Here is a 22,718-nt window from a genome sequence, read left to right as displayed (position 1 = left end):
CAAACAGTTGATTTGTCGATAAAAATGAATTCTGGGGTTGCCTCATTTTATACTTATTCCACCCACTCAGCTGGGGGGGACTGATCAAGTTGCAGAGGATGAGTTGGCTGGTGTGTGTGTGTGTGTGTGTGTGTGTGTGTGTGTGTGTGTGTGTGTGTGTGTGTGTGTGTGTGTGTGTGTGTGTGTGTGTGTGTGTGTGTGTGTGTGTGTGTGTGTGTGTGTGTGTGTGTGTGTGTGTGTGTGTGTGTGTGTGTCTTCATGACCTGTGTATAGGGTGTTGGGGAATCCAGAGAAGTGTGTGTGTGTGTGTGTGTGTGTGTGTGTGTGTGTGTGTGTGTGTGTGTGTGTGTGTGTGTGTGTGTGTGTGTGTGTGTGTGTGTGTGTGTGTGTGTGTGTGTGTGTGTGTGTGTGTGTGTGTGTGTGTGAGAGAGAGAGAGAGAGAGAGAGAGAGAGAGAGAGAGAGAGAGAGAGAGAGAGAGAGAGAGAGAGACAGAGAGAGAGAGGGGGGGGGGGCAAACAGCAAACCATGTACACTTCCCATTTGAACTGGACTACTAGCACATGGAAGAAGCATTTGACATCTCATGGCTTAGAGTTTAGAATTATTTTAGAGTTTAGATTCAAAAGTTTAGAGTTTGGACTTTGGAGCTCAGGGTTCAGAGTTTGTAGTTTGGAGCTTACAGTTTAGAATTGAAGAACGCTGAATGCTGTAGAGTTCAACTGACCTTCGGTGTGAATCTTGTCAGCAGTGAGACTCCCACTGTGCATGAAGACCTAATTTCCACATACCTTCTCTGACTATACAACCTACTGTATATATATATACTACACCGCTATCTCTACATCCTCCCACTATATAATCTGTGTTGTCGAGCAGTTCTCTCTGCTGGTAGCAGCCTGGACATGCAGAAAGGCAACAGGAAGACACAGACTCAGAAGACCTCCCTGCAGGGCAGTAGCACCGTAGTGGGCAGAGCACCCACACATCAGTGAGTAACCACGTCTCCATAAGACCACTTTACACCCGTTACCCGTATGTGGATTTTGCAGACAAAAAATAACGACAAATGTTAGTCGACTAGACATTTTTGAGGGGCGCTAGCCCCTAATATGCCCAGCTTTGAGTGTTTGTGTAAACACAAACATTGAAGACAAAAGCTGAGAAGTTTCAGAAAATGTGACCCGTATAGTCAGTCAGTATAGTCATGCAGTATAGTCAGAGTTACAGTACAAGTGTATACAAGGTATCTGCACATTTCTAAAGTGACAATTACTTTTAAGACCTTTTTAAACACTGCAAAAAAAATGTTCAAAGAATAAGACTATACTGTGGCAAAAGTAATAGTATAGGCCTAGCTATTATATGAAATATAATCAACATTTGCAGAATTGTGGGAAAACTACCAGAAAAAGATTTTAAAAATAAAATTAAAATGGTTGAAAACGACTGCTTTGCCATATTAATTGGCACTTCATTGACGTTTCAGTGTTGCTTCAGTGAAAGCATCGTTCCTGACCGCATCACTGTCATGGAAATAATCATGGTAAAAGCACATCCTCTCGTTATGGATGGGCATTTGAACCTTTTCCTTCTTGTAAACGTGTAACCTTTTTGTTAACCGTCTATGACGTCACATTACTGTAACATTGCTTTAATTGACACGCCTATTGACTATTGTCTATGCTTGCACACGGACATGCCCTGGTATAGGCCTATATGACTCTGACACTGAAACCCATAGCTCTGGGTACACAATACACATATAAATCTAACAACTGTATTAAGTGGCTGAAGCTGTACGTTGCTACTAGGCTGCCATGTGTTTGCCAATCTGTAGTTTCTGGAAACTGGAAAACAAACTGAAAATCAAAGGGCAGCGATTCGACATTTATATCATCATCACCTGTTTATTTTTACGTCCAGGACAGGCTTCAGGCGCGCCTCCATTAATATTTAAAACAATGGAAATCGGGACACCAATATATGCATTATAGGGACTGAGGGCCTAACGCACACCGCCTTATATCCCTCATGTCTAATCGTAATAGGCATTTTATTATTATTCTGAAAACATTTTTAAAGACGTAGTGAAATTAATATTGTTTTTATTACTTGTGCAAGCAGAGCGCGCAAGTAATAATTTCGCCCGGTCTTCGTTCACCGCGACAGCCAACCCGCCATTTTATGCGTATGCCAATAAAACAGCAAATCTGTGCCTGGTTTGCTGGGACCAGATCACATAAATGACCATATGTCTTACGTCATCATTTAGAGCTAGACATACGTATACTATATAAATAATCAGTAAAATAAAATAGCAAATTGTGCCTGATCTGCTGGGACCAGAGTACGTGGTGTGTATATGTATGACTAGCTCTAAATGATGACGTAAGACATATGGTCATTTATGTGATCTGGTCCCAGCAAACCAGGCACAGATTTGCTGTTTTATTGGCATACGCATAAAATGGCGGGTTGGCTGTCGCGGTTTTTGGCGCAAAGTAACCACAGTATACCGCTAATCAACTTACAACTACATACTCTATATAGTATATGTATATGTATACATATGTCTTACGTCATCATTTAGAGCTAGTCATACGTATACTATATACATAATCAGTAAAATAAAATAGCAAATTGTGCCTGATCTGCTGGGACCAGAGTACGTGGTGTGTGTATATGTATGACTAGCTCTAAATGATGACGTAAGACATATGGTCATTTGTGTGATTTGGTCCCAGCAAACCAGGCACAGATTTGCTGTTTTATTGGCATACGCATAAAATGGCGGGTTGGCTGTTGCGGTTTTTGGCGCAAAATAACCACAGTATACCGCTAATCAACTTACAACTACATACTCTATATAGTATATGTATACGTATGTCTTACGTCATCATTTAGAGCTAGTCATACGTATACTATATACATAGTCAGTCAAATGAAATAGCAAATTGTGCCTGATCATCACGCATCACGTTTTCGTTCAAAGGAAGTAATTAAAATTCGATTTTATGGACTTTTGACATAAAAATACACACAAATTGAAAATGTCCCATTGTTTTGACATCCATTGCTAGGTATGCTCATATGATGACCACGGATATGGTCTAAAAGTGTGAAAGAATTTCACCAGTTCTTTAAAGTAGTCAAAATAGCTGACTGTTATTTTCACTATTTTAAAATGTTTTCAATATTAATAATAGAAAAGCCTAATAATATTGGACATATACAGTACTATACTATACATGATCAGTTTCATTGATCCAAGATTGAACACGATTGATTGATTGATTGATTGATTGATTGATTGATTGATTGATTGATTGATTGATTGATTGATTGATTGATTGATTGATTGATTGATCGTTAAAATAAGCTGCATGTGAACATGCATGTGGTCAACACATCTGATCATTAAACAGAGCTGCATGTGTGTAATGGTCAGATGGGCACCATCGGTATGGGCAGTTATGCTGCTGTGTCCTGATTTTTAACCACTTGCAATAATTCTGTAACTATCTTTTGGGCATGTTATTCTTCATAAAAATTAGCAAATGTACAAGCTCTCAAGCTTGTGGATCTGCTATTTTTTTAATTCTTTGAATAGGGCTTAAATGTTTGAATGAAATCAATTTGGGGCAGATCTTCTCAAACAGAAACTGTAATCAAATCTATGTCGCACTCATAGACTGTAAAAGATATGGACAAAGCGTTCCCCGGGTCTAACATGGACGTAAAATGAAGCCTGTAATTCCTTGCACTGTAAGTCGCCATATTTCTAGATCCGTTTGGGCCCAGCTGGCCATTGGCTGGCTCCGTTTGGGTCCAGCTGGCCATTGGCTGGCCCATACAACGAGGCGGGACTTCCCCCCTTACTCTTCGTTGGTTTGTATTTTGACTGAACGGGGGGTGGCTCCCGTTCATAGACTGTAACGGTAGCCTCGCCCCTCAGAACATACGCGACTTTATGGTCATCTTTTTAATAAATGGGACCATAATTTTCCAAAAAGTATTATGACATGAGAAATTAGACTTTAAACTAGTGACTGGAAGCAGAAAGTATTCATGACCATGTTTATTAAGGTAATACAGTCTAGGTGAAGTTGGGCCCAAATACATGGGCCTCTATGGGCCCAATGAAAGTGCCACAACAGGCCATTATATGAACTTTCAGGAAGTCCCGATTTCCTTAGTGACTTCACGAAATATCTGTCTGACTGCCCCCCTGGTCGCACTCAAAATTCTGGCATTGGCCAATTTGGCCGGGCTGTACAATTAATTTCTAAGTGTCCTCCTGGGACACATAATTATGGAGTGTGTACAAATAGCTTTAGACTGGAACGTTTAAAGAGACAGGAGTGAGAGACGTGAGGACACACGACTCTGTCTGCAATGGAACTGAAGACGTTGAAACCAGACCTGTTGAAAGAGAGAGAGATTTATGACACTTTTCGATCTCACTGCAATGCGATCATGTGGCTCACGTCATATTTTTAGTTAACAATTTCTTTGGGGTATATTATGTGTCACTGTACCAAGCCTAATTAGTGGGGGCCTTAGAAACTCTCACATCACTAACACCCATGAAGATCAATGGCAATGCAGCCCAGGGCAATCATTTGACAGCTCCTGAAGCAGGAGTAGATGGCGGGCTGATGTTTACTCGTGGGATGATATGAGAAGTTTTGCAAACCCGCTGATCCGAGTGAGGAACGCAGGCGTCGCTCCCCGTCTGGCAAGGGCAGCAACCTTACAACGTCAACGTCTTCACCGTACCCTTACTGTAACAAAATTGATTTCCGTATTGGAATTTTTAGAGGAGCATTTATTTTACAAATCACTTTAAAACAAGACAAAACAAACAAAGATGTTGTTTCTTTTACTGAAATTGTTATTTTAATGGTTCCATATTTGCTATCAATTTTATAAAAAAGCAATAAACCAAAATAGACCATGGTAAAACCACAGGGCTGTATTTTGCGTGTCTTAAGTACCAGGTCTTATTACTTAACTTAAGACCTGGAGGCGTGGTTAATGCTCTTTGGCCACTCAGAATAACCAAATGGCATTGATCACGCCTCCAGGTCTTTAGTTTACTCAAGTTAGGGAATAAGACCTGGTACTTAAGACACGCAAAATACAGCCCTGACAGCCTCTTGTGTCTTATTGCCTCATTAGAATCCTCTGTCCTGAACACTGACTGCCCCCTAGTCAGAGTGACTGGTCATTCTGCTCGAATTAGCGTTCTGTGAGAAAGCGTGAACAAGATGACACTGACACTGACGCTGACGCAGTATCACACATGTTCTATCGTTTATTCGAGGATATATATACATTCGCACCAGTCACATTATGTGACCGGAACATATTATGCGAGTTGTGTGATACAGAAGTAGGCAGGAATATATTCTAACAAGCAGATGACAGGTGTTCTCTGGAAATCCTGAATACTGCACTTGGGGCCTGCAGTACACCGGTAGTAAAAGAGGACAGATAAGAGGGCACATAGTGAAAGAGGACATGAAGTTAGTTGGTGTGAGAGAAGAGGAGCCAGAGGACAGGGTTAGATTAAGGCAGATTGCCCCTGACGGGACTAGCCGAAAGGAAAAGAAGAAGATGGTGTCAGAAGCACAATGTTAACAATAATCGTGTGTATTTATCTTGATACTGAAGTAAAAGTATCAATAGGGCAATAGAAATTCGGTACTAAAGTAAAAATCTGGAATACAGAAAACAGTATGCTTAAAGTATACCAAAAGTATAAAGTACTCATTATGCAGAATGTCTCATTTCACAAATTTGTCTTTTTTCAAATGTTCTATGAAATGCATAGAACATGCATCAAGTTGTATGAAAATAGCACATACAAGCGATGCATTGTGAGCTTGTAATAGATGGGCTGATAGGCTGAGATAGGTTGCGCACAGGTGGTGAAAAACAACCATGCTGTTTTCGTGCTCAGACACAGCCAGCCACCCAGCCACCCAGCCACCCACACACACACACACACACACACACACACACACACACACACACACACACACACACACACACACACACACACACACACACACACACACACACACACACACACACACACACACACACACACACACATAGCTCCGTAAGGGAGTGATTGCACCACTCAAAAACAGGAGTTGATTAAAAGTCAACTGGGGAAGACAATTGTGAATAAGTGGGTTTTCAGGGCGCTTTTGAAGGTAGGGAGGGAGGGGGCATCTCTGATGCGTTTGGTTAGTGCTTTCCAGAGGGTTGGGGAATAGAGAGAAATAGAAAAAGTGCCCCTCTGGGCACAGGTCTCCACCAGGCCAGGTCAGGTTGTGGCCTCCTGGTGGCGCTATAATAGGCCAATGTGAAAAGGGTGCCATTTGTTCTTACACCATTGATGGCAATTGGATGATCTGAGGTATGTGTGTTTTGCAAAAATCCACCTGTTGGTGGCGCTATAGCAGGCCAATGTGAAAAGAGTGGGATATATTCCTCATCCTAGTAGGAAAGTCTGTGAAAGATTTCACGTAAATTGCACGCTGCATTCATTATTTGAGGCGTTTTGTTTCAAAAGGGCCAAACCTGCCAACTTTGAGAGCCTATGTTAGCCAACGGAGTCAATTTTCATTTCTATGCTGATGATACCCAATTATATCTATCTGTGGCTCCAGATGATCCTGTGCTTTAGACCCGCTGCTTACCTGTCTGTCTAGCATCAAATGTTGGATGAGTGAGAACTTTCTCAAGCTAAATGAGGACAAGACAGAAGTTCTCATAATCGGCTCTAGTGAGCAGAAAGAATCAATATTAAGCAGACTTGGCAACCTGACTGTAGACAGTAACAGTACAGTAAAGAACCTGGGGGTTATTATTGATTCCGAATTGAATTTTAATTCACACATTAATCATGTTACCAAGATTGCCTTTTTTCACCTTAGAAATATTGCACGAATCAGAGCCTATGTGTCCTTGGACGATGCAAAAACGCTAATCCACGCCTTTGTTTTCTCTCGGCTTGATTACTGCAATGCACTTTTTTCAGGACTGCCTAAGAAAACAACTGACAGATTACAACTTGTCCAAAATGCAGCAGCCAGAGTTTTAACTAGAACTAAGATGAGAGAACATATTACTCCAGTTTTGGCATCACTGCACTGGCTTCCGGTTGTTTTTAGGATTGATTTTAAAATTATTTTACTTGTCTATAAAGCCCTCAATGGTCTCGCACCTTCCTACCTACATGACTGCTTGCCTAAATATGTCCCAAACCGCCCGCTAAGGTCTTCCACTGCTGGCCTGCTCGCTTTGCCTAAAAAAATGGCAACTAAAAAATACGGGGAAGCAGCTTTTTGCTTCTACGGGCCATCGGCATGGAACAAGCTCCCTCTGTACCTTCGTCAGGCAGCCTCTGTAGACATTTTTAAAGCTCAGCTCAAGACCCACTTCTACAACATTGCCTTTAAGTGATCTTATATTTTTTGTTATTCATGTCCTCACTGTATTGCATTACTGCTTGTTTTTTAATGTCGTTGCCTTGCTTTTCTTTTATGCTTTGCTTTTATTTTATTCTCCATTGTTCTGTAAAGCACTTTGAGCTGCATTTGATGTCATGAAAGGTGCTATACAAATAAAGTTTTATTATTATTATTATTAATTAGGATGGAATATGAAATATCGGACAGATCCATCTTGAACACATGACTATAGAGATAGTGTGTAACGATTTGCGGGATTTTTGGACAGAATCTGGAGGAGTAATAAAAAAAATGTTTTTCAAAAGTCAGCTTCCTGGTTCATCGTTGGCATCCAGGGAGTGTGTGTGCAAAATTTGAAATCGACTGGGTTAACAGTGCTGGAGAATAGCTGTTCACAGACGGACGGACGGACGGACGGACGACTGATGGACGGACGGACACACGGACGGACGGACGGACACACGGACGGACGGACGGAGTGCAAAACATACTCTCTCCCCATGACTTCGGCCTGGTGGAGACAATAAATAGGAGAGGGCCAAGCTTGTAGATTGGCTATTTTCAAATGGTTACTTGAAATGTATAGGGCTGAAGTGGTAAATGTATGTTTTTCTCCAGTAAATTAAAAATACCTCAAAATTGTGCTTAAGTAGTACTTACTTGAGTAAGTATATATGCTGGGATGTGAGTCAAGCCCTGTGTGGGTTACCACCACCACAGACGTCTTCGGGCCAAATAAATAAAAATAACTATTGCCGCCCGCTACCACTGGAAGCTCAACACTTCTAGTTCAGCGGTGGGCAAAATAAACAAATCGACAAAAAATTATGCCTGTGGCAGCGGGTGTTCTCTTTCTAGCCAAGGAAAAGAGAGCGTGCGATCACCCAACCCGCCCGTGGCTCGGCTGCAAATAAATAAAGACAGTTTTACGATGAGCAGCCATTTTCACTCTGTTGGGAGTCAGCAGTCATGAGACCCCAGGGTGTAACTGACATATCACCTGTCACATTCCAAGCTCCCGTAGGCTTGGGTTAACTCAAGACTCCAGTTAGCTCCGACCTTGAATTTGTTCTGAGACAGACAGACAGACAGACGTCCCCACTCCTTAGTGGTATATTTTCTCACTGTACATTTACATATAGGCCTGCGTGAAATTTGACCTTTAACCCATCCTAACTTAACATTTCGTCTCAAAACTGTTACTTTTGACAGATTCAAATAAAATAAAAACACAGCAAAAGTAGCAGAACTACAAGCTCAAAAAGATCTGCCACTTTTGATGCTTTTGTGTGACGCTGTAGTATGATCAAGTAGGGCGTTAATTTAAGGGGAAAAAAACACAGAAAGTCTTGCTCAAAATATATATATATATATACAAAAAAGACACAAATGTAAAATAAATGAAAATGTTGACTATGTTGACTATACTGTTGAATGTCATTAAGTGCTATTCAATAAACAGAAAAAGAAAGTCTTGCTCAGGACGCTTTGACATGGTGCAATATCCATGATCGAACCAGGTTAACTTACAGGCAGTGCACTCTTCAGATATACAGGCAGACAGTTACAGAGATCTCCATACAGTATGGACCCAAATGGACAGAGACAGTGTTCCGGCCAGTTCCGGACCACTTTCACCCCTGCCTCTGCCACTAAATAAAGCTGATGGATGCAAGCCATAGTAGAAGTTATCAGTCACAAGCTTTGACTTAGATGATAGATCAAAGTTAGCATGACCTTTCCGTGACCCTGTAAGTTTGTAACTTAAATTTCCAGATACAAGCTTCGAGAATTTGAGAGGCATCGTACCCTAGTGGTGTTGAGGAGGGTATGACTCCTCAACACCATGCTTCCACCCACACGTGCATGCATGCGTGCGTGCGTGTGCGTGTGCGTGCGTGCGTACACCCAGTGTAAAGCTATCTGCACAAAGAGATCCTTCTCCTGTAACATGTGTGTTTAGAAGACCTACTGCGACTGGCCTCACAATGCTGTCTGCTGTACAATATCAATCGTAAAAGTAATGGTCAGACACCATGCTGAAGGTATTTGACAACTCGTCAGCAAGTAATGGAATGCAAGATTTACTTATACTATAGCGGAGTACTTCTTCTGACTACATATACATGCATGTCCTAGTATGAGCGAATAGGGGAAGGGGATCAATGTCATGTGATTCTTTGTTTGACCCCGTAGAAACTCAGAAGTGTGTCTCAAAGAATATGATGGCGGACAGTCTCGCGATAGTTGACACGTTCAGAAACTTACTTTTTGCAGAGCATGTACACATCGAAAAGCAACACAGCAGACAGTAATGTGTTATATGTCTTCTGTTATTTTCCAGAAGCGATTACTTTACAAAAGGTCTCAGTTATTTAGAAATAGTGTTTGTTCATGAGCTGGTCACTTGGCTCTCATTGACTCCAATGCATTCCACCAAACTTCCGGGTGTTATTTGGCTCCCATATGGTGCGCCAAATCCGCTGTCTGGAATAGCATGATAGCAAAAATGACGTCGGTGACCTTACCTCCATTCCATCTACCTTGACCCCATGAAGGAATGGCGCCCCAAAATAGTCTACCCATATGTGTGTCTCAAAGAATTGGGGTATTTAATTTTAAAACACTTTTCTACTACTTCTACTCTGGCTAGTAAATGGTAAATGGTGCATTTTATATAGCGCCTTTTTCCAAGGAGCTTTACATAGATTGTGCATTACATTCACCCATTCACACACATTCATACACCGATTGCGGCGGAAGCCATACAATCCATGTAACTCGAAAACCCTTCGCCCGACTTTCTTCAAATTTCACACATACGTTCCACACCACCACACGGAGTGCAGTGGTGTGAACCACTAGACTGGTCAGGCTCTGCCAGTGGACCTAATGAGCCTAAGTCCCCTCACCTGTAGAATTCCCAGCCTCTGCCTCAGCCAATTGATTTCCATGGCCACACCTGCCATTTGATTACTTAACCAGTCCACTTCTCACAGTCAGTTTGCACTCTTCAGATATACAGGCAGACAGTTACAGAGATCTCCATATACAGTATGGACCCAAACGGACAGTTAGCATGACCTTTCCGTACCCTGTAACTTAAATTGCCTGATACAATCTTCGAGAATTTGAGAGGCATCGTACCCTAGTGGTGTTGAGGAGGGTATGCCTCCTCAACACCATGCTTCCACCCACACGTGCATGCGTGTGTGCGTGCGTGCGTGCGTGTGCGTGCGTGCGTGCGTGCGTGTGCGTGAGTGCGTACACCCAGTGTAAAGCTATCTGCACACAGAGATCCTTCTCCTGTAACATGTGTGTTTAGAAAACATGGTTGCGACTGGCCTCACAAGTATGTCTGCTGTACAATATCAATCGTAAAAGTAATGGTCAGACAACATGCTGAAGGTACTTGACAGCTCGTCACTAAGTAATGGAATGCAAGATTTACTTATATACTAGCGGAGTACTTCTTCTGACTACATATACATGCATGTCCTAGTATGAGCGAATAGGGGAAGGGGATCAATGTCATGTGATTCTTTGTTTGACCCCGCAAAAACTCAGATGTGTGTCTCAAAGAATATGATGGCGGACAGTCTCGCGATAGTTGACACGTTCAGAAACTTACTTTTTGCTCCATTACCTCCATTCCATCTACCTTGACCCCATGAAGGAATGGCGCCCCAAAATAGTCTACCCATATGTGTGTCTCAAAGAATTGTGGTATTTAATTTTAACTTTTCTACTACTTCTACTCTGGCTAGTAAATGGTAAATGGTGCATTTTATATAGAGCCTTTTTCCAATGAGCTTTACATAGATTGTGCATTACATTCATTCATCCATTCACACACATTCATACACCGATTGCGGCGGAAGCCATGCAAGGCACCAACCAGCACATCGGGAGTGGTTGCACCACTCAAAAATAACAGGTGGATTGCAAGGAACCCACAGCAACCCCAATGAAGTGGCCAGTAAATTCACAATAAACAACCTTGAGCTGTCACTGCCGCCTGATTGATATACCGTAGTAAACTAAAGGAACTGAACACCTAAGGCAGCATTCATGCAGGCCTAACTTTACAAGGCATACCACCAGTGTGTTCTGACATTAAATTTAACGGTGGACATCATGTACCGGTATTAATGCGTGCCAGTGCCATGTGTCCGAGTTGGAAGCAAGTCAAGTGTCAAATAGGAGTATGAATCGGCCCTTAGGTTCCTGCTCATGCAGCCCTGTGGAGACTCTAGTCTAGGGGTCTGAGTCCTCTACCGTTCCAACAATGTGACTCCCAATTTAATTGATCGGGCCAGTGGTTCCCAATCGATTGTCTGGGGAGGCCCCCTTCATGATCTGACATAAGCTGAGACTTCCTGTGACCTGTGTGCGCATGCATATACACACACACACACACACACACACACACACACACACACACACACACACACACACACACACACACACACACACACACACACTGTAGTATAGTTCTCGTACAGCGAGTTGCGCAAATAGCCAAATTCAAGTTCACAATACATTGCACTGTGATGCGTGGTGAGCTTGTAGATTGGCTATTTTTTATTTTCATTTTTTATAATGGCATCTTTAGTATCTTCAGTACTATATGATTCAGGCCGATTCAGGCACTCAAATAGAGAACAATTCGATTTGTGTTATTCAATGTGATACGCAATCAGTTTTTTGCCAGGTGCTTGAAAAGCGCCTGAACTACATTTACTACTTCTATATAGCGACCATACTGACGACCAGTGGACACTTTATCATGTTTGGCTGTCTCTAGGCTGCCCTTAAGCCAATGGGAGACTTACCCATAAACCCCATAGTAGTCTGAACGGCATACTTTGCACGGCACCTGGCAGTTAATGTAGACTTAACAGTTAAAACAAGTAAACATTGGGCCTGGGCCTTGGCTCAGCGGTCCAGGCACCTTGGCTGGCAATCCAGTCTGGCAATGTGCCGCGTTTGACTCCCTATCCCGACGGCCCTTAATGCATCATGTCACTCCCCCCCCCCATCTCTCTCCCCATTTCCTGTCAGTGAAAATATAAAATAAAGGCGACTGTGATGCAGTCCCTCCCCCTTTCAGAACGACGAGTGGCCCAGGAAATTAATCCCAATGCATTTTTCCCATAGGCTTTTCTTAAAGTATTTATTTAAAGACGGTTACGCCGCGGACAAAGCCAACTCGGATCGTGACAAATCATGACAATGAACACAATGCTTTGGGCCGATCAAATAATTTATAAGAAGAAAAACAAAACAAATATTGTTGTCTCCTAAACGTCTTTAAATAAATACTTTAAGAAAAGCCTATGGGAAAAATGCATTGGGATTCATTTCCTGGGCCACTCGTCGTTCTGAAAGGGGATGGGACTGCGACGCTCTATTGAGGAGAGTGTTTGAAGAGATGTGACAGCTGGCCATTTTATGTTCTGTCCATACAGTAACCGTAACCTTCATCTGATCTTCTTCACTTTATGAACTTGAGTTCAACACGGGTGAAGTATGTGCTATATTATAAAAAATATGATCTATGTTAGTTAGTTTAACCTCACGCCAGCTCTCCCACGAAGTTCATATGCTACTGAGAGTCTGTATAACTGACTGCACATTGGGAAAGTTGTATTTTAAATATCTTTAAAGTGTATTTGTGAATTTACATTTCTGCTAATCTTATAAATAAAGCAAATGTTTACTGGGTGACTCTACAACTCAACTTTCTCTTTATACTGCACACATATTACATTTACATTTAGTATTGTGAAATAAATGGGTTATATTTCGCTGATAGTTATACTGTTATTTCACTATATTATAATTAAACCATCCTTAACTTTAAGTTAAATTGATCATTTTAAAATCATTGTTTTATTTGATGGCCTTCCTGGCTGCCCTGGCATTTGACCTTTCTGCCGTAAAAAATGGTCAACACTAAAGACTGGCCTCTAAAATGACAAAATTCCAGGCCTGGTTGACTCCCACAATTTTCAAATGCCTCCGTCTCACAGTCCACGCAATGGAAGCTTTATTGAGCTTTGTTTACTCAAATCCTTGCTTTTGGAGGCCACATAGCTACTTAGCTAATCTAATAGCTACTAATAGCTAATCATATCGGGTCCTTCATTAGTCTGTGGAAAGTCCAGAAATTTGACCCCCAAAAAGAGAAAAAGAAAGTCCATCGCAAGCTTGTATGGTGTTGACCTCTGAACCCGAGTGTAAGGAGTTCAAGTGACAACGGATCTACATGTCAAAAAGGCTGGTATGATCATTTAACACGTGGCAGGGTCACTTAGGTCACATTCTCACCTAATACTTCGGTAGACTCAGATCCGTATGGGCGGGGAATTGGGATTATTGCATTTTTAATTGGCTGGGGTTTGCCTTCACACTGTCATTCGCAGCAATTGGAAACGCAGCAGAGGGGACCTTTATCAATGTGTTCCATTCATAAACTATAGCCTACACAGTGAAATCTATGGTGATAAAATTACACTCATAACGTGCATGTGTCGTGCCGTCTGGGACCCCCCCCCGGCCCCCCCCCCCTCTCTCTCTCTCTCTCTCTCTCTCTACGCACGCAGCCGCCACACACTGTTCTTTTGGGCATGGAGGCACAGCGCTGCATGAGCGCACTGATATAACTCCCCAGTCCCACACAGTGACAGCACTCCATGTTTACGGCACGCACAGACAGACAGACAGAATATTATGTAGGCTATAATACACTGCAGTGTTTTTATGTGTTTTCTTAAGCAATTGATTCATGTACACGTCCTCATTTCGATCAGGGCTTCAGTCTCCTTATTCGACCACGTCTATCCACAGTAACGGGACATCTTTGCGCTGCGTAAAATATGCCTTAACCGTCTCCAACTGTGTTCAGCTCCTCACCCGCCACATTATGTTTGCTTCATTTCCTTTATTTACTGCGGATTGCATTCACACCTGCACCGAATCGTAGTCAAGTGCGATTCGAAGCGAAGCGAAACCCACGTTTTTGGGCGGAGTAAAATGCGGTTATTTGCTGCGCATTAGGATTCGAATGAGCCTTCACACCTGCCAAACGAAGCGCACTTTCTGACAATGCGCAGCAGGATTCGTTTTAATCGCAGCAAAGCTCTCTGGTATGAATGCGACCTTAGATCGAAAGAGATCAATGGCACTGAAATTAGATTGTAGTGATGTCAGCTAAGCGAGAGAGAGAGAGAGAGAGAGAGAGAGAGAGAGAGAGAGAGAGAGGATAATGATATGATATGATATGATATGATATGATATGATATGATATGATATGATATGATATGATATGATATGATATGATATGATATGATATGATATGATATGATATGATATGATTGGTAATCATGTCACTGTCCCTTTGCATTAGAGTTGAAGTACATGACATTATGTCATCAACTCTTGCAAGGCTATCCTTTTGCCTTTGCTGAAAGAGATACAGTAGGCCTATTTTCGTAGATGACTGAAAATGTCCATGCATTCTGCAAATGGGGAAAACAGAAAACATATTTAATCTGCATACTTTTACATACATTTGGATACTATTTGGACACAAGCAAGGTGCATGTTAATGTCAATGTGATGCCAAAAGGTCCCCCCTCTCACGCACGCACGCACGCACGCACTAACACACACACACACACACACACACACACACACACACACACACACACACACACACACACACACACACACACACACACACACACACACACACACACACACACACACACACACAAAAGTAAACATTATTGTTCTCGTTATAGTGCACAGGGACATTTGCAGTAGTCTATAGGTCAGTGTCACATGATGGCGTCAGTCTCACAACACAGTCACACTCACTCACTCTGTACACTTTCTCTTATTTCTCTGTCGTGCTTCCAATCATGCCACATTCACACATACTGTATGTCCATGGATATTTCACTCACCAGCCACACTTGCACACATTCTCTCGCTCATTTATTCTCCACGCCTGGCTGTCAGTTGGCATTTGGTGCTAGATAACTATAGCTAGCAGCCGTCTCCGTTTACTCCTGGCCCAGCCAGCCAGCCAGGCAGGCAGGCAGGCAGGCAGGCAGGCAGGCAGGCAGGCAGGCAGGCAGGAAGACAGGCAGACAGACAGACAGACAGACAGACTCAGTAAATAACCATTAGCATAACAGAGTGTCTGGTGGGGAGTACGGGTGACGGGGCGCCTCTGACCCCTGTGGGGGTTAGGTTATTTGAAAGAGGATACCCAGGCTGGGGAGTTCTTACACATGTATTATGCACGCATGCATGCGCTTGTGTGTGCGTGTGTGCACATGTGTGAGCGTGCATGCATGCGTGCATGCATGCGTGCGTGCATGTGTGCGTCTGTGTGTGTGCAAAGGCTATAATGTTATTTGCCGGTAGCCTATGTTATGTAGATAGATGCCAGGTTCATTTGTAGACCTGGCATCCTTTAGTCAAGTGTCTTTTTTTACTTTCTTTATATAATGATTTCCTGTTTTTCATAGAAGTGTACTCTTTAAATGTTCTCATGAATGGACGACACTGATGTAAACAAGTGCTTTTCATGGTTTCGTCCTCAAAGTAGCAGTTTTTGTATTGACTTTCATTTGAAATGTACCCATGTCCCATGATTCTACTACCTATTGTGACATTTTTTCAATCAAGCAATAATTATGAAAAGTGCAGAGACATTGTAGTTGTGGTTTTCAACCTGTAGAGGGCAGTGTAGCTCTGGGATTAAACTTTATTATCCTATCCTAAGTTTATTATTATTAAACTTTTTGTATTGCCATGTGGCATTCATATTGCAATGTTTTATAAGTCAGTATACCAATCAATTCCAGGCATGATTTGACATTTTCAATTGTATTATAAGGATATGATATGAAAATGAATTAAAATTAAATTAGCATTTTGGTTATTTGAATTTCTCATATAAAAGTGGTGGTAACAGTTATAAAGCTGAGTTGGTAGTGCTACCTGCAGGGCTTTGGCATTGGGCATGTGGGAACATAGAAATCCTCATTAGAATTTGGCACCAGAATCTATTCCTTTTCATGAAATTCTTGGTTCTGGCAGATAATAATAATAATTATTATTATTATTTTTCAAAAACAAGTTTGCAAAGTGCTTCACATACAATACACAAACAGGCTTTTTTGGGTGGGTTTTTAAGAGTCTTTTAAAAGTGGACACTGAAGTGGTCTGTCTGAGTTCCAGAGGTAGTTGGTTCCACAGCAGTGGAGCCCTAGCAGCAAAGGCTCTGCCACCTTGTGTCACCAGCTTTGTGTTGGGGGGGTCAAGTAAAACGTTGTCTGCTGATCTAAGATTACGGGAAGGTATGTGCTGGGACAAGAGGTCAGAAATATACTCAGGTGCCAGTCTGTTTAGTGATTTAAAAACAAACAAGTTAACTTTAAAATCAAAGTGTGTTTAAAAACACTCTGTACACTTTCTCTTATTTCTCTGTCGTGCTTCCAAACATGCCACATTCACACATACTGTATGTCCATGGATATTTCACTCACCACTGTCACCAGCCACTCTTGCACACCTTCTCTCCCTCATTTATTCTCCACGCCTGGCTGTCATTTGGCATTTGGTGCTAGATAACTATAGCTATCAGCCGTCTCCGTTTACTCCTGGCCCAGCCAGCCAGCCAGCCAGCCAGGCAGACCAAATACAGAGCCAAAGGTCAAGTTAATATTCATTTGACAATTTAGGTGGTTAACTGTCTGAAATGAATCCAACACACTGATGACAATGCTGTCAAACAAGTCTATGAATAGAAGTCATCTATGAAATCTATGAAAATGTTTAATCCAATCTGCAACACTATTATTATGTTCTACGTGATTATAGTGGGGGTCCCTATGCTTCATCTCTCCCTCAGCCAGAGGGGATGAAAACCCTTGAAGTGTACTAAAGTAAAGTACCTATTTGAGTAGGCCTATTTACTTATTCACACTATTCATTTAGGCTAAATTTATTTATTTAGTTTATTTCCCAGTAATTGTAATTGTGTGTGTCCATCTGTCTGTTACCAGCTAATCTCTGGCACCGTTAACCTGGGGAATGGTGATGCGTCGGAATGCCGCTCTGTTCCCGTTAACCCGGTTGGTGCCAAATTTTGCACACACACTCCCTGGATGCCAACGATGAACCTCTGCCCCAATTCTTCCAGAACGGCCTGTTATAGCGCCACCAGGAGGCCGACTTTTGAAAAACATTTCTTTTTCATATTACTCCTACAAATTCTGTCCAGAAATCCCGCTAATCGTTACACACTATCTCTATAGTCATGTGTTCAAGACGGATCTGTCCGATATTTCATATTCCATCCTATAATTGGCTACCATTGGCTTTCAAAGTTTGCAGGATTGGCCCGTTTTGAACAAAAAGCCTCAAATCATGAACACAGCGTGCAATTTACATGAAATCTTTCACAGACTTTCCTACTAGGCTGAGGAATATATCCCACTATTTTCACATTGGCCTGTTATAGCGCCACCAACAGGTGGATTTTCGCAAAACACATTTTTGGAACAAAATGCCTCAAATCATCCAATTGCCATCCAAGGCATAATAACTAAGAAGAAATGGCACCCTTTTCAGATTGGCCTATTATAGCACCGCCACCAGGATTGATTGATTGATTGAAATATTTATTAACAGTTTGTAGAATTTACAGTACATTTTAAGCACAAACTCAATACAAAGACTGTTAACTGTGAGTGGACGACCCAATTAAGCATTACACTTGTTTACAACAGGGTCCACATTGTTCAATTCATCAAAACATTTAGAGACATACAAACATTTAGAGACATACAAATAGACATTTCTATGTAGCTAAAGAACAGAACAGGAATTCATCATATAGGAAGCAAAAAAGGGAAAATATACATTATACAGTGAGGGGAAATGGGGGGGGGGGGGGGGGGGTGGGGTGGGGGGGATTCAGATTTTACAGAGGCCAGTTTCGAATTGCAGCCATCCGTAGGTGCCCTTTGAGAGCGGTTTTGAAAGAGTCAAGGGATTCACATGTCTTAATGACTGTTGGTAGGGCGTTCCACATTTTGGTGGCATAGGAGTGAAAATAATAAAGTTTGTGCCGAATCTGGGTTGTACATGGTTTGTTGCACTCCCTCTGGTGTTGTGGGTGTGGACTTCGTTTACATTAAGGAAGTATTTAGACAGGTACATGGCCCATGGGTATCTTGGTGGTGTATCGAATCTTGTGGACTCTGTCATCGACCCTAAGCCATCCCAGCCTGTCAAAGTGGGCAGGGGTGAGGTGGGTTCGGGGGGTGAGGCCAAGTAGGAGCCTGACGCCTGACCAGTTTGTTTTGGGAGGTCTGGAGCCTTGTTTTGCTTTTTGGAGGTGCTGTGGTACCAAGAGGTGGATGCATAGTCAAAGAAACCTTGTACGAGGGCTCCTGTTAAGGTCTTCAAGGTGTTTTTGCTGACCAGTGAGGAGATCCTGTAAAGGAATCTTGTTCTTTGATTGACTTTTTTGATTACGTTGGTGGCCATTTTATCACCGAAAGATTGGCCTCCAGGATGGAACCTAGGTAGGTAATTTGATCTTTTCGTGAAGAGGCCACAACCTGACCTGCCCTGGTGGAGACCTGTGCCCTGAGGGGCACTTTATCTAGTTTGTCATCTAGTTTCGTAGTAGGATTTCATCTAGCCTACATGTGTTATAATAACATATAGCCTCCTCTTCTAAAATCGAAATACCGGTAACTATATTTCTGATCACCATATTTTCTGGTAGATTTCCATATTATGATAAATCCAAAAATATATAATTATATTGCTTCCTAGTTTCCTGGTAAATTCGTGATTAAAAACGAATTATTTTATTGTATCTTTACCATAGTGATTTCCCCCTTTCGGTACTCGATTTTGTCTTCTTGTCTGCCCGTTCATTTCATTCATTCAGTCTGCTCTCGATTAAGCATCCTGAGCCTGTACTCTGTGTTGCCATGTCTGGTTATTATAAGCGGCTTTCGATCTACAAGCTCCCAACGCATTACATCGTAAGCTTGACACATGCCATGACATATAACATTACATAGAAGCAACATTTACCCAGGTTCTGAATAACAAACGTTATTTAATTGGCTATTAATTTGTTTAACTTTAAATAATAAATAAACAACAAATAAATAAGACTATTTGCAAGGGAAAAGTGTTGAATAAATTATTTGTGAATACCGGTACATCATCTGTTCAAGTTTAAACTTGCACATTACAATATCAAACTTACCATGCACTTGACGTGGATCAACTTACCCTTATCTGGGGCAATTTGAGCCACATGACCACTTTTGTTTAGGCTAGGGCCGATTCATACTCCTATTTTACCGTTGTTTCGGTCCTGTAGTGCCGAAATGATTTCGGCTCGTCAGACATTTTCAGTATCACCGAAGAGCCGACTTTAGGAGTATGAATCGGCCCTTAGTCATAGAAGACATCCTGAAATAATGGTAATTCAGATCTTACTTCCATCATGATCTCATTTTACCTTCGCTTCCAGTACCAATATGTGAAAAGTGGCTATCTTACCCCGTTCTCCCATAACTAAATGCATTTGAAATGAAATTTAAAAGTAATTTTCAGGATTCCAATTAATAGTGAAAAGAAAAAGTCCCACTGCAATGTGTTTTGACCTTGTAGATCTGCTATAGTTTTGCAACTTTTGTGTGAAATGACAAAGTATGGCATTCATTTTTCGAAAAAAGTTAAAATAAGATAAGAGAGTATATGCAATGTGGCTTTTTGAAACGCAGATAAGAGGTTTCTTCCCGAGAGTATGCAAATGTGGCTTTCTGGAGTGAGTAGGCCTATGGAAAATTGGAAATACAGTGGCCTTCTAGTCTAAAATTCAGACTATTTTATCGATTCTGACATTTTCAATCTGTCAGAATTGATAAAATAGATAGAGCTATGAATAAGGCTATGATCTATTCTAAACTAGAGTCTAAATCTGTTAGTGGCCTTCAACATCATCAGTGACAGTTGCCAACCCCCCTGACCTATAGAAGTTGATCCTTTTGGGTTTGTTTTCATAACCTTTGGTTGCTTATTTCTCTCACAAAGAACAACAACCTGGCAACACTGACTGTACTGACCACAGCAGACCGTTGGTGGACAGACCAGACCGCAGATTCTCCGAGGAGGAATACATAACAAACTACCATAACAAAACAAAAAAATAGACCTCACATACAAAGGTACATTTTAACTCTCCGTGTTGTTATAACAACTCTACGTTTGTGATTCACAGCTCCTCCAGTTTGTAAATAAACGAAACGAACAAAATGGCTGCTAGCCTGTTAGCATTGAATAAAACGTCGCATTCATGTCGTACAGGTCTTCGTGTCAGCTATAGCCGGTAGAGAGTCTTCAAAACAACATTACATGATGATTATATAAAGCTTGTCTTATAACGTGATTAACAGCGGTGTGTGTGTGTACACCTGTGTAAGTGTTTAGTTGTAGCGTTTGCATTGGCTTTAGCTCGGGCCTTCTGTACACCAGAAAGAGGGTCGAGGGGGGTCAGTTTCACCACCCAGCTGAGGTACACTTTTGATTGATTGATTGAAATATTTATTAACAGTTTGCAGAATTACAGTACATTTCAAGCACAAACTCAATACAAAGACTGTTAACTGTGAGTGGACGACCCAATTAAGCATTACACTTGTTTACAACAGGGTCCACATTGTTCAATTCATCAAAACATTTAGAGACATACATACAAATAGACACTTCTATATAGTTAAAGAACAGAACAGGAATTCATCATATAGGAAGGGGGATTCAGATTTTACAGGGGACAATTTCGAATTGCAGCCATCCGTAGGTGCCCTTTGAGAGTGGTTTTGAAGGAGTCAAGGGATTCACATGTCTTAATGACTGTTGGTAGGGCGTTCCACATTTTGGTGGCATAGGAGCGAAAATAATTTAGTCCCTTGTTTGTGCCGAATCTGGGTTGTACATGGTTTGTTGCACTCCCTCTGGTGTTGTGGGTGTGGACTTCATTTACATTAAGGAAGTATTTAGACGGGTATCTTGGTGGTGTATCGAATCTTGTGGACCAGACCCATTGCAAGATGCTGTACTCTGTCGTCGACCCTAAGCCATCCCAGCCTGTCAAAGTGGGCAGGGGTGAGGTGGGTTCGGGGGGTGAGGCCAAGTAGGAGCCTGACCAGTTTGTTTTGGGAGGTCTGGAGCCTTGTTTTAGGACTTCAGGACGGTAACAGGGTAAGGTTAGCCGCAATTCATCCAATTTGCGTTTGCGATCTGCTTGTATTAAATGACGTTAAACTCTCCAACATTGCAGCTCTAGGCCAAGCTTGAATTATCTTCTTTCAATCTGCCGAGCTTTTGTTTCATAAAAATCCACCATAGACATGTTATATAGACATTCTATAGACTTTCTGTCAAGAAATTCTGTGTTGGAGTTTGGAAGCACTCATTTTTATTAACGGTCGAGCTGCTGCCTCCTGCATTATGTTCAAATTTGAAACTCAGGGTGGTACGCAGGGCCGCTCAGTGATTTACGATGAGTGCTTCCAAACTCCTTTAAAGGCCTATTCATAGTCTGGATTTTTGGTGGTGAGGTGACCACCGCTCCGGTGGTGAGCTGACCACCTGAGCTGAAACTAGAAAAAGTGCCCTTCTGGGCACAGGTCTCCACCAGGATAGGAATGTAGGACATTGCAGCTTGCCTTCATCTGGTGGTTGGATAAAAGGGCAACAAAAGTAAATTATCCACAGATCCGTGCAGTTAGAGGTAAAAACACTTTTGGGCCAGTTATAGTGCCACCTTGAGGCTGAGTTGAAATTGTTCATGTGGCATTTCGTCCTCGGCCTAGTGGGAATGTGCGTGCACAATTTCACGGAAATCACGCGATGTGTTCATGATTTGCAGCATTTTGTTTGAAACTGAGCACTCCTGTGAACTTTGGAAGCCAATCTTAACCAATCAGGATGGAGTCTGAGAAATCTGAAAGACCGGTTTCGTTGAATGGCTCTAGAGAGACTGTGTACCAATTTGCGCGATGTTTGGACAAAATCTGTAGGTGTACTGCGCAAAAACTTGTTTTGCACAAAGCGGCCTCCTGGTGGCGCTATAACAGGCCGTTAACAGGGCAGAGGTTCATCGTTGGCATCCAGGG

General features: G+C 42.0%; 1 protein-coding gene across 2 annotated transcripts in view; it reads left to right on the top strand.

The window, feature by feature from the left end:
* The first annotated feature begins 581 nt into the window (after window positions 1–581).
* The window catches only part of LOC310858810 (uncharacterized protein), a 58,933-nt gene continuing 36,796 nt past the window's right edge, over window positions 582–22,718 (top strand). The window contains exon 1 of one of the 2 annotated variants that reach the window (XM_083765093.1): window positions 582–989. In XM_083765093.1, coding sequence (XP_083621219.1) covers window positions 904–989 — 86 coding nt within the window. In that variant the 5' untranslated portion in view covers window positions 582–903. The remainder of the gene's footprint in view (window positions 990–22,718) is intronic. The other variant, XM_083765094.1, reaches the window with a different exon arrangement.

This window comes from Protomyctophum parallelum (genome assembly GCF_964188405.1).
Source record: "Protomyctophum parallelum genome assembly, chromosome: 5".
Classification (NCBI taxonomy): Eukaryota; Metazoa; Chordata; class Actinopteri; order Myctophiformes; family Myctophidae; genus Protomyctophum; species Protomyctophum parallelum.
This window is presented reverse-complemented; position numbering and strand designations above follow the sequence as displayed.